At 45.6% G+C, this 11,791-nt stretch overlaps 1 protein-coding gene across 1 annotated transcript in view; it reads right to left on the bottom strand.

Moving 5' to 3' along the window:
• Window positions 1–11,791, bottom strand: part of Sag (S-antigen visual arrestin) — a 39,346-nt gene that overhangs the window by 14,165 nt on the left and 13,390 nt on the right. Inside the window, exons 7-10 of the mRNA XM_036173458.1 lie at window positions 8,529–8,605; window positions 7,013–7,148; window positions 5,766–5,850; window positions 962–1,034 (exon numbers count right to left, since the gene is read on the bottom strand). Coding sequence (XP_036029351.1) covers window positions 962–1,034; window positions 5,766–5,850; window positions 7,013–7,148; window positions 8,529–8,605 — 371 coding nt within the window. The remainder of the gene's footprint in view (window positions 1–961; window positions 1,035–5,765; window positions 5,851–7,012; window positions 7,149–8,528; window positions 8,606–11,791) is intronic.

Below are 11,791 nucleotides of genomic sequence, written 5' to 3'. Positions count from 1 at the left end.
TGTCTGGGTACTGCATTTGTGGTGCCCTCAGAGGCCAGAGGAGGATATGATGGGATCTCCTGTTACTAGAGTTACAGACAGCTGTGAGCCACCATGTGGGTGCTGGGAATTGAACTCAGGACCTCTGGAAGAGCAGCCAGTACTCTTAACCACTGAGCCATCACTCCAGCCCTGCCCCTCTCTTTCTTAACACTATATACTACACTTAAAAACAAGGCTGTTTTTGTTTTGAGTAGTAGCTTACTGTGGATTTAAATATATAATATGATGTTTTTCTTTAATATGATCTCAGGTTTTCTTTCCTTAGTAATCACCCCTCCCTCTCACTCCAACCTTCCTGTCAACCCGGTAATGTTTTCTGTATAGAACATGCTAGTTAGACAAAGTAGAGAAGCATATCCAAGCCTCTCTACCCAGCCTGTGGATGAAGAACCTGACCTCCAAGCCAGGTGGAGTGTGTGTGTGTGTGTGTGTGTGTGTGTGTGTGTGTGTGTGTGTACAGAGATATAGGATTTCCAGGTGCTGGGAACAAGCTTAGGTCCACTGTAAGAGCAGTATGTGTGCTTAACTACCGAGCTATCTCTTCAATTCCTAAAATATCTTTATTAAACACCAACTCTACTATATATCTAGTACAGCCCTAGCCTGGGCTGATAGCTCATTTAGTCATCTTCTGAGGGCAGAAAGAGCACCCCATTCCTATCAACACATTCCAGGGATAGACAGAGTCCGTGCTGCTCCCACAGGGACATCTCTCCCTAGATACCTCCTCTTTGATCCCTTGTTCACGCAGCCTAAGAGATGGGCCCCAGGGGTGACTTGCTTTGTAGCCCTTGTTGTGAGAAAAGGGGAAGAAAGCAAAGTCGGGGGGCCTGGAGGGACATTCTCGTTTCCTCTCGAGAAGAGGAAGTGGACAGAATGGGCTGGCCACCCAGGAAGTGGGAAGGCAACCGAGACTTACTGTGTCTCCTCCTCGGCCACAGGCTTGACGTAATAGTCACTTGAGTAAAGAACCACATTGGCTATTTGTTCCACTGCAAAGGGAAGACAGGAGGGGTGAGCAGGGCGGGCCCTCGCACCTTCCAGGAGGCACATGGGACCATCTGACCGAGTTCTGGCTTTCTCAGCCCCCAGCTCAAAGATTGCAAATTTTCAAGGTCTGGTTTCAGGCCATCGCTGTACACCAGTCACTTGCTCTGAGTCAATTCCTCCCAAAACACTAGGCTCTCCGATGCGGCTCCCCAGAGTCCCCCGTCTCCTGCAAGCCCATGATCTATACTGGGTGTCCTTATCCAAAGGCATGGTGTCTCCAGCATCCCAGAACTCATCATGTACTCACCTATAAACCCAGTCCCTTTCCACCATCCTCCCTCTTACAGAAGGAGTACTGTCTTCCCAGTCCCCAAGCTTTCTGGAAACCTGCCCGAAGCAACACATGAGCCATCCACAGTGTGATACGGTGGACAGAGAGGATGGTTCTTTAGCCTGACTGCTTAGGCTCCAATCTCTGTGGGGGAAATTCTTTAGTTCCTCTAAGCCTCAATCCCCGCCCCCAACCAGGAATATAAGGATGATGATTTCATAGTACAGGTCTGAAGAATAAAAGCAAGGCTGGCACAGGGGAGATATCACCAAACTTAATGTCATGAGTTCAGTTCCTGGAACCCATACAATGGAAGGAGAGAATTGACTCACACAGGCTGTCCTCTGATCTCCACACATATTCTGTGGCATATGCACACCCCCACACACCATACACACACAGACAAATAAGTGTAAAACGAAGATGGGCTGGGGTCTTGAAAGCACAAAGATCTTTACTAATTCTCCAGTAGACACATACCCCTGCACTTGGGAAGCAGACACAAGGGAATGAATCCCTAGAGTAGAGCTTGCTGACCAGCTACCCTAGCCTCCTGTGGTGAGCTCCAAGCCAGTAAGAAATGTTGTCCCCAAAAAAATGTATGTGTGGAGGAGTGATACCTGAGTAACCAGACTTAAGATTGTTTTCTGGTCTCTACATGCATGTACATGCATGCACAGATATGATGGCACACACCTGTAAACCCTGGCACTCAGAAGACAGAGACAAGAGGGACTCTGCAAGATTGAGGCTAGCCTAGTCCACCCAGCAAGATAGACAGGAAAGGCCTCAGAAAACAACACAATAGCAAAGAAGCTGAGACTGGTGGCTGATGCACACAAGACTTAGAGGGCAAGGCAGGGAGTCAGGAGTTCAGGGTCAGCCTCAGCTGCAACCTGAACATCCAAGAACCCTGTTGCAGCAAGAAAAACAAAATCAGGCTGCAGAAATGGCTCAGTGGTTAAGAGCATTGGCTGCTCTTCCAGAGGTCCTGAGGTTAGTTCCCAGTAACCACATGGTGGCTCACAACCATCTGTTATGGGATCTGATGCCCTCTTCTGGTGTGCATGAAGAAATATTTAAAAAATCAATTAAAAACGTTTTTGTTTTGGTTTTTCAAGACAGGGTTTCGATGTGTAGCTCTGGCTGTCCTGGAACTCACTCTGTAGACCAGGCTGGCCTTGAACTCCTGAGTGCTGGGATTAAAGGCATGTACCATCTTGCTGCTGAAAGAAACAATTTAAGGCACCCATTATGTGCCCAACTTATAGAAAGTTGTTAAGGTTTTGTTTCAGAAAATCCCACAGCTTCTTTTAAGGTCATTAGTTTTGCTATTAGTATTCAATAAATGTTGAGAGCTGTTTTTGTTTTTTTGTTTTTTGAGCTGAGGATAGAACCCAGAGCCTTGCGCTTGCTAGGCAAACGCTCTACCACTGAGCTAATCCCCAACCCGAGAGAGCTATTTTTATTTTGAAACTGGCTTTACTGTGTACCAAAGGCAGGCCTAATAAAGCTCACAATACTGCCTCAGGCTTCCAAGCGCAAGACTTGGCTGAGAAATTATTTTAAATACCAGTATTTGATGATACTTTATCAATTTTGCTGCTGTTTCTGAAAGTTTGCTTCTGCTCTTTCAAAATTGAAATTATAACCCCAAGGTGACATTATTTCTTAAATTTGCATAATTGAAGAGAGCCAGGTACATGTCAAGGCACTTGTCTGGGGGTCAGAGGACAGCTTGTGGGAGACTCAGTTCTCTTCTTCCACCATATGGGCTCCATAGATCAAACTCACGTCACCAGGCTGGGAAACAAGCACTTTTACCAGCTCATCTCACTAGCCCAAGGAGGCATTTGTCATTATTAAGAGGAGGTCTCTCTGGGGAAGAGAGATGCTGTCATGGGCATGGACACACTCATGAACAGGGTGAATGGTCTTATAAAGGAAGTTCCAGGAGCTTGCTGGAAGATGAGATCCTCATTACACCAATCTACCAGCACCTTGACCTTGAACTTCCCAGCTTCCGGAACTGCCAGAAATAACTATTTGTTATTAGCTGGATATAGTAGCACATACCTGCAAATACCAGTACTAGGGAGGCAGGGGCAGGAGGATCACAAGTTTAAGGCCCACGTCTCAGTGTGTGTGAGCCACCTAATTTATGGTATTTTTACTACATCAGCCTGAATGGACAGATAGATTCTACCACATAGACCACGGTATTTGCACTACATACAGTATGCTGAATAACTCAGTCCTACAAAGAACTAAACCAACATAAAACAAGGCTAGATTAATATTCATATTAGCAATAAGAAAAAATATAGAATCTCTAATATGCATGCACACAATCTGAACTTCATCTTTGATGGACATACAGGGAAATAGGAACATGTCAGCCCACACTATCTGTTGCTATAGCTGAATGCCATAGACAAGACTACTTATAAAGAATGGAGGTTTAATTAGCCCTGGCTCTGGAACCTGGGACTCCCAAGCGGTGCTGGCATCTGATAAGGGCCTTCCTGTTTGATCATAATAGCAGGGGACCTCAAATGGTGGGGGCAGGGCAGGTGTGCTAATTTAAGCCTCATTACTTCTTACAAAGCCACTAATGTCATTACAGGCCCTTCCTCATAACCTCATTTGACCCAAGCTACTTCCCGAAGTCTTACCCGCAAATATCATTAACGTATGAATGTGAGGATCAAGTTCCAAACACATAAGCTTTCAGTATGCACATTCAAACCACAGCAGATAACTGGACTGTACAACCATCCATGGTTTGCATGAGACAAACCCTATTTGCGCGCGCGCACATGTGTGTGTGTGTGTGTGTGTGTGTGTGTGTGTGTGTGTGTGTGTGTACACTGAAGATTACATACACTGAAGGACTTTGCCTATACCAAGCAAGCATGCTACAAACTAAGCGATATCGCTAAGCTTTTTTAAAAATGGGATTTCATGTAGTGTAGGCCGGCCTCTGCATGTACCTGTGGCTGGCCTTGAACTCCTGATCCTCTTACTAGCCAAGCCCAGCTACAAAGCCTATTTTAACATTGAAATGTCCATATCCTTTGTCCTGGCTAACCTGGGATGGCTAATCACTCTGACATTGTAAATCTACCATCAAATGTTTTAGTTGGAAGTTGAAGTCTGAATTTACTCTCCCATTGTACTGTGTTGTTTGTTTGTTTTGCCCACAAAGACCTACATATTTTGTTGTTGATCTACACTTTTAATGTTTTGAGACAAAATACAGGTATGCCTGTCTAAGTCTCCTGAGTGCTGGGATGATAGGTATGTGCCGCAATACTCTAAGACCTGCACTTGGATGGACTCTGAGTTGAGGAAATAATACACAGGAGCAGTAAGTGTCGGGTGGGGGCACTCCGCTGCAGTACAGAACAGGGTTGATCCCCACTAGATGGTTATTCAAGGTGAGACATCTCATTTCACTATCATGAAGCACTCCTATGTGGGAGCTCTACTTAGTGCCTGTGCTTGGGAAGGTGGACAAGGAGCCACTACTGTGAGGTACCAACCAACTAGGATTCAAGGGTGGCATACCAGGAGCCCACAGATTAAGCCCCATGGCTTTCAAATCTAATTTCTTACTCGATGCACTTGCTGTATTTATCAATAAAGACTATCACTTGCCCAAAAAGGGAAGTGGAGTTAGAAAAATTGCTCAGTGGTTAAGAGTACTGGCTGCTCTTCCAGAATATCCAGGTTCAAGTTCCAAAACCCACAGAGCAGTTAACAACCACCTGTTTCAGGGGATTTGATGCCCTCTCTGGCCTCCAACAGGTTACTGCATGCACATGGTACAGACACACACAGGCAAAACACCCATACACATAAAATAAATAATTAAACAAACAAAAACAAAAAGAAACTTCCCAAGTGAGACCTGGCTCAGAGGGGTGTCTCTGGGCCATGATCATGGGAAGATGGGAAGGCCATCTGTAGGACACAAAGCACTAAGACAAAAGGTAACCTAAGAGACCATGATGGTGAATACAATGACTTGTTTTTGAGGTAGGGGCTCAATATAGACATACCTAGGTATGTTGCCCAGGTTGGCTTCAGTATAAACATATAACCAAGGATAACTTGAACTTCTGATCTTCCTGTCTCTACCTCCCAAGTAAATTTTAGGCATGCACTACCTGTTTTATGTGGTCCTGGGATTGAACCTAGGGTTTCCTGCATGCTCTACCAACTGAGATATATCCATAGCCTGAATGCGATGAATTTTAAGGTCCTTCCCTCTTTAAGGTCCTACTGTCAATGGTAACAGCAACCACAGGCAGATGCAAGGACACAGGTGAGGTGGAGGCTTATCAGATCAGAGTGGCCCCTAGGAAATAGCATGAGGTTGAGTTCTAGAAGGTCCTACCTAATACTTTAATCTTCTTCACAATCTTCTCTGTGTTATTGGTCACTGTCACAGTCACAGGGATGGGTTCTCCATGGAAATATATCTGAAAAGTGAGAGAGACATCAGAAGAGAAGAATGGAGTGCAGTGGGGTAGAATATTTGATGTGAGGACTCTCTAGACCAAGATTTTCTTAATCTCTTTCCAATAAATAAGGCCGAACACCCCCAGTCTTAGAGAGACTGAAATGATAGTGGTATTTCTTCTAGAGAAGGGTATGGACATGTTCAGTTCCATCTGCAGAAGGCCAAGGAGGTTGAGGGGTGTGACGGTTAGCTTTGTCAACTTGACACAACCTAGCATCACCTGGGAAGAGTCTTGATGAAGGATTGTCTACATCGGGTTGGTCTGTGGGCATGCCTGTGGGGAGATATCTTCACTGTTAATTGATGTGGGCAGAGCCAGCCCACTGTGGGCAGCACCATTCTCTGGGTGTGTGTGTGTGTGTGTGTGTGTGTGTGTGTGTGTGTGTGTGTGTGTGTGTGTCCTGAACTGTATGTATTAAGAGTGGAGGAATCAAGTTGAATTAAGCAAGCCAGTGAGCATGCATGCATTCATTTCTCTCTGTTCTTGACTGTGGATGTGATGTGACCAGCTCTTTGAAGTTCCTGCCCTGACTTCATTGTTTGGAGATGGCATGTGTGAGATGAAAAAGGGAAGCTGGCTGATGGAGTTTTATCTAGCAACACCCTGTGCTATCCAGCCCTGGGTGAGCACGCCCACACGTGTATACACACTACATGAGGCTCTAGCTAACCGGTGTATCACTGACTCTGGACCACAAGAGCCTTAGCCAGATGCTCTTCACCATCAACTACCATGACTCTCCTCATTGATGACATCATTCTCAATATGGCTGCCCTGTGAATTTTCTATGAAATCTGAATTTTCCAAGGAAGTGAGCAATTTGAAGTAGTACAGTGAGCAATGCTGCTCTAGAGACAGGGGTGGAAAACGGCTAAGGTGGATGGGAGAGGAGGTCTGCTTCTAATCTTCACAGCCCCCAGTCTATTGGGATAGCCAACAAGTGCAATGGTAAGCCATGGTGGCTCATGGTGACCAGCTCCAAATCAATGGAAATAGCTGACAATTTGCAAACATCTATGGTTCCACTATGGCAGGAACAAGGTGAGTTGTGATGCGTCCACACAATGAGGGGGCTGTGGTCTGTACTCCAGGCCTGAATGCCTATGAGGATGTGGATTACCTCTTTGCTGAGGGAGACTGAGAGATGCAGGGGCTTGTCAGACATGAAGAACTGCCAGGCTGCCTCAGAACAGGGCTGGGGACCCATCTCAGGAGGGGCATGCTGCACTTTCCGGATGAGTAACCGCACAGAGCTCCTGAGGAGAAAAAGTCCAGGGGTCCTAGTTGGTACCCCACCCCCACCCATCCCCCATGCTTCAAAGTGGCCTTCCAGGGCCCTCTTCTATGATCCCAGGAGCTAAATGCTGAGCCAGCAATGCCCTCAAGGATCCCTTTCAGCCTGCCAGACTCAGCTTAGCCTTCTCTCAGGAGAGCCTGTATCAATGGTTTCAGATGACTTATGTGACCAGGCTTTAGAGCACTATGTAACTGTGACACATTGCCACTATCATAAGCATCAAAATCACAGAGCTTGGGAGTAGAGTGCTTGCCTAGTATGTACAATATGATGGGTCAGATCCACAGCAAAATACACAGCATTGTGAGTATGAGGAGAATATTGGAAGAGATGGGCTAGGTGGAGACTTAGAAGTGAAAGTCAGTTATCAAATAAAAAGGAGACATGAAGTTAGGAGGGAAGGGCTGGAAGGATATGGGAGAAGTAGAGGGAGGAAAGGAAGTGGAGGTGTGTATCATCATATTTCACTGCATGTATGCATGAAATTCTCAAAAAAAATTTAAAAAGAAAATGGAGTACCTGGTTGGTAGGAGGAATGTTTATTGGTGACAGAGATTCTGTTTGGGATGATACAAAAGCTTTGAGATAGATTCTGTTGACAGCAAAATGTGAACATACTTGGTGTTGCAGAGTTATACATTTAAAGTGGTTAGAATCATAAACTTCATAGTGTGTGTAGCTTATCATAAGTTTACAAAATGTTCTAAGAGCTGGGCAGTGGTGGCGCACACTTTTAATCCCAGCACTTGGGAGGCAGAGCCAGGCGGATATCTGTGAGTTCAAGGCCAGCCTGGGCTACAGAGTGAGATCCAGGACAGGCACCAAAGCTACACAGAGAAACCCTTTCTCAAAAAAACAAACAAAAAAAAAGCAAAAAAATGTTCCAAGAAATAAAAAATAGACATGGTTTCTTAAGCCTGGCATTCCAGTGCTTGGGAAACTGAGGCAGAAAGACCACCCCCATGAGTTCTGGGCCAGTCTTGGCTACAGTGTGATACCATCTGAAAAGAAAAAAAACTAAAAAGAGAAAATAAATAAATTAAAGAAAGAAAATGAAAGAAAGGGCCTGGAAGGTTTGGGGGCCCATGGGTCCCTGAGGTTGCCAAGTTCACTGTCATCCCTTTTACCCCCCTACCCCATATTATTATTTACTGCCCCCAACCCACTTATAAATGGATGATGGTTCAGTTTTTATCTGCCCTGATCAGGGAGGCCTCATGAGGCCAGTCACAGGAAACCTGTGGGGAGAGTTCTGACACAGCAAGATAAGGTGGAGCTGTTTCCTGTCCCTGCCTCTCTAACACCCAGACCCTCCCCAGTCCCACAAGAGGACTCTTACTTCTTGGGGATCTTGTCCTCTTCACCATCTGTGATGTCTGTGGCAAATGCTTTGACCTCAAAGTCGACCCCACAGCTCTGTTAGAGACAGAAGGTCACACATGCAGGCACACATATGACCCTAGCTTTTCGTCTTAGCTGGGTCTTTCTTGGGGTTGTTCCATGAGACTAGTGGAGAAGTGTACTGGGAATCCAACACTGACAGCAGCATGATGAGTGTCCTAGCTAGGGTTACTATTCCTGTGATGAAGCACCATGACCAAAAGCAAGCTGGGGAGGAGAGGGTTTACTTGGCTTACGCTTCCACATCACTGTTAGTCACTGAAGGAAGTCAGGGCAGGAACTCAAATGAAGCAGGAACCTGGAGGCAGGAGCTGATGCAGAGGCCATGGAGGGGAGCTGCTTACTGGCTTGCTCCTCATGGCTTGCTCAGCCTACTTTCTTATAGAATCCAGGACCATCAGCCTAGGGATGGTGCCACCAACAATGTGCTGGGCTCTCCCCTATCAGTCACTAATTAAGAAAACGCTCTACAAGTTTGCCAATAGCCTGATTTCATGGAGGCATTTTCTTCACCGAAGGCTCCCTCATCTCAGATGACTCTAGCCTGTGTCAAGCTGACATAAAATTGTCCAGCACAAGGAGTAAGCAGGGGGTTGAGAGTCCTACAGGACAGCTGTCAACATGCCCCCTGAGATGTGCTTCTCAGGTCCTGGTATGTCCATGCCTCCCTCTACTTTGTTCACAAATAACACAACCTGGCCCTGCAAAAACTTCTGACTAATGCTGCACACAGCAGTGGGGACAGACATGGATGTTCTTGGGGCTGGAAGCAGTATCCATGTGTGTCCTGCCATGTTGCAAACCCTGACCTCAGTGGTTCCTGCAAAGCCAACTCTCGCCAGACAGCAATGGCTTACCGTGGTTGATTATTTTCCCCCTTCAAAATGAGGTAAAATGGTAAGATCACCTCATTTTTAAAATGCAAGAGAACTTTTAAGCCTGCATGGCTGGAGTAAATGCCATAAGCCTGTGATCTCCAGCCCTTAGTTCCCTGAGTAGGCCCAGCACATCCTGGTCTCTGCCCAGAGAGGAAATCAGAGACAGCAAGGATGCCTCTTGTGTCTCAATGCTACAGGTGACTGCTGTGGGATGATTCTTCTGTACACTGTGAATATGTATTGCTCTCATTGGTTGATAATAAAGCTGTTTTGGCCTATAGCAAGGCAGGATAAGGTTAGGTGGAACAATCAAACTGAGAACTCAGAGGAAGAGGGGTGGAGTTGGGGGAGACATGAGCCAGCTGCCCAAGAAGTAAGATGCCAGAGGACCAGTAAAGCCATGACTACATGGCAGTACATAGATTGATAGAAATGGATTAATTTAAATGTAAGAGCTAGTTAGTAATAAGCCTAAGCCATCTGCCAAGCATTTATAATTAATATAAGCCTCTGTGTGGAAATTTGGGAAGCAGCTGTTGGGTATTTGGGAACAGGCAGTCAGGACAAAAAGCTACACCTCTGGTTACAACGGACTAAAGTTTCTGACACTAAGGAACACAGCACCTTTTAACTGCAGGTTCTAAAGAAACAAGTGTCCCTTCCATCGGCCAGGCAATGTGTAGGCAGCCTGTTTTGTCATCCACCCATCCCAGCCATCTGCCCCACTCTGTGCTGGTCTCTGAACAAGCCACACACTTCTGCAGGCCTCCTTGGGCTCTGTGGCTGCCCTAGGCTAAAGCACTCACTCTATAGCATGTAAAACTAAATAACAACATAATAATGCATCATGTATTTTAAAATTTCTACCTATAAATTATATGCTATTAACTTTTTTATAATGTTAAGACACTATTTTGTGTAACCATTATATAGTAGTAAAGTATATTATCATTTTATTAATATAATAACATCAAATAAACTATATAATAGTGTATATGATTATAACACGTAATTTGTGATACAAAATGGCATGTATTATATTCATATATAATGTTATATGTATGTATTATATTTTTACATATTTGTTTACATATATATGTATCTAATAATCTCCTATGTGTCCCTCAAGCCTCCCATCTGCAACCAAGTCCCCAGCTCTAGGATACTGGAGGTTCCTAACCCAGAAGCCTTCCCACCAAGTTAACATGCTCTCCCCTCTAAGAATACAGGGGATGGGAATGGCTCTGGCCTACACAGGGTTGTAAAACTCCAGAAAGGTCATGGAAGAATCAGGACTTGGAGCCTCCTTGAAAGAGCTCTGGTGGATCTGACAAGGCTCAGTTGTATTTTCTTAGTGTCTGGCCTCCCTTTTCTTGAGTGACCTCCTTATCCCTGATCTCAGCTGTCCTCAGCTTCCCTGGCTGAGCACTCAAATGTTTTAGAAGTAATATTTACGGTGTGGCCTAGAAAACAGACACATATGTGTGAAACCACTCTCCCAACATGACGCTGACCTTTGCGACATGTGACCAGTTCTGAGAGCGTCTCTCCCATTCCCTTTAGTTCAATTCTATTCTGTGCTATTCCATCCCACTCATTTTTGTTTTAATGATATTTCTGATCTATGAACCACGAGTGAGTGATGATACCACCCTGAGGAACAGTGTCCTTACACCTGTCGTTGTCCACCACTGTCCACTGTCCCCCATGCTCAGGTACAGACCTGCCATCACGGTCAATCTTGGTCCCTTCTCTGCTTTTCATTCCTTCCTTTGTGCCTGAAGTCTCTCATCCATCTTGGTCACACCCCCCTCTCCTGTCCCCTTCACAGCTCATGCTTGACCAACCTCAGATCCGTTCTTGACCCTTTGTACACCCGACTCAAGGCCTGCGATTCAGACCCTCTAGTGGCTCCCATGTCACTCAGGTTCAAACCCAAGTCCTCCAGTCCTGGCTTTCCTATGCTTTCCCCGCTGACCTCAGCTCCCACCCTTCATCCCTTCTCCCATCATTTGGCAGGAAACAGGCTGAACACGTTCCGTCCACCACAAGGATCAGGGCCTCTCTCGCTGAAGAATTGAGCTTTCCACTCTTCTTAGTTCAAGAATTCCGACTTTAAATGTCATCTGTTGTCCCTCCCTCACGCAAGCCTGAGGCTTTCCAGAGTCCCTGTGGCCAGCTAATACACCCTGCACTTGTGGGTTTTTGCTGTTGTCTGTGGCTTTCCGTTAACATGTGAGACCCGGGAGCCTCTACTCTCTCTCTCTCTCTCTCTCTCTCTCTCTCTCTCTCTCTCTCTCTCTCTTTTAAAGATTTATTTATT

The sequence above is a fragment of the Onychomys torridus genome, chromosome 23, assembly GCF_903995425.1.
Source record: "Onychomys torridus chromosome 23, mOncTor1.1, whole genome shotgun sequence".
NCBI lineage: Eukaryota > Metazoa > Chordata > Mammalia > Rodentia > Cricetidae > Onychomys > Onychomys torridus.
This window is presented reverse-complemented; position numbering and strand designations above follow the sequence as displayed.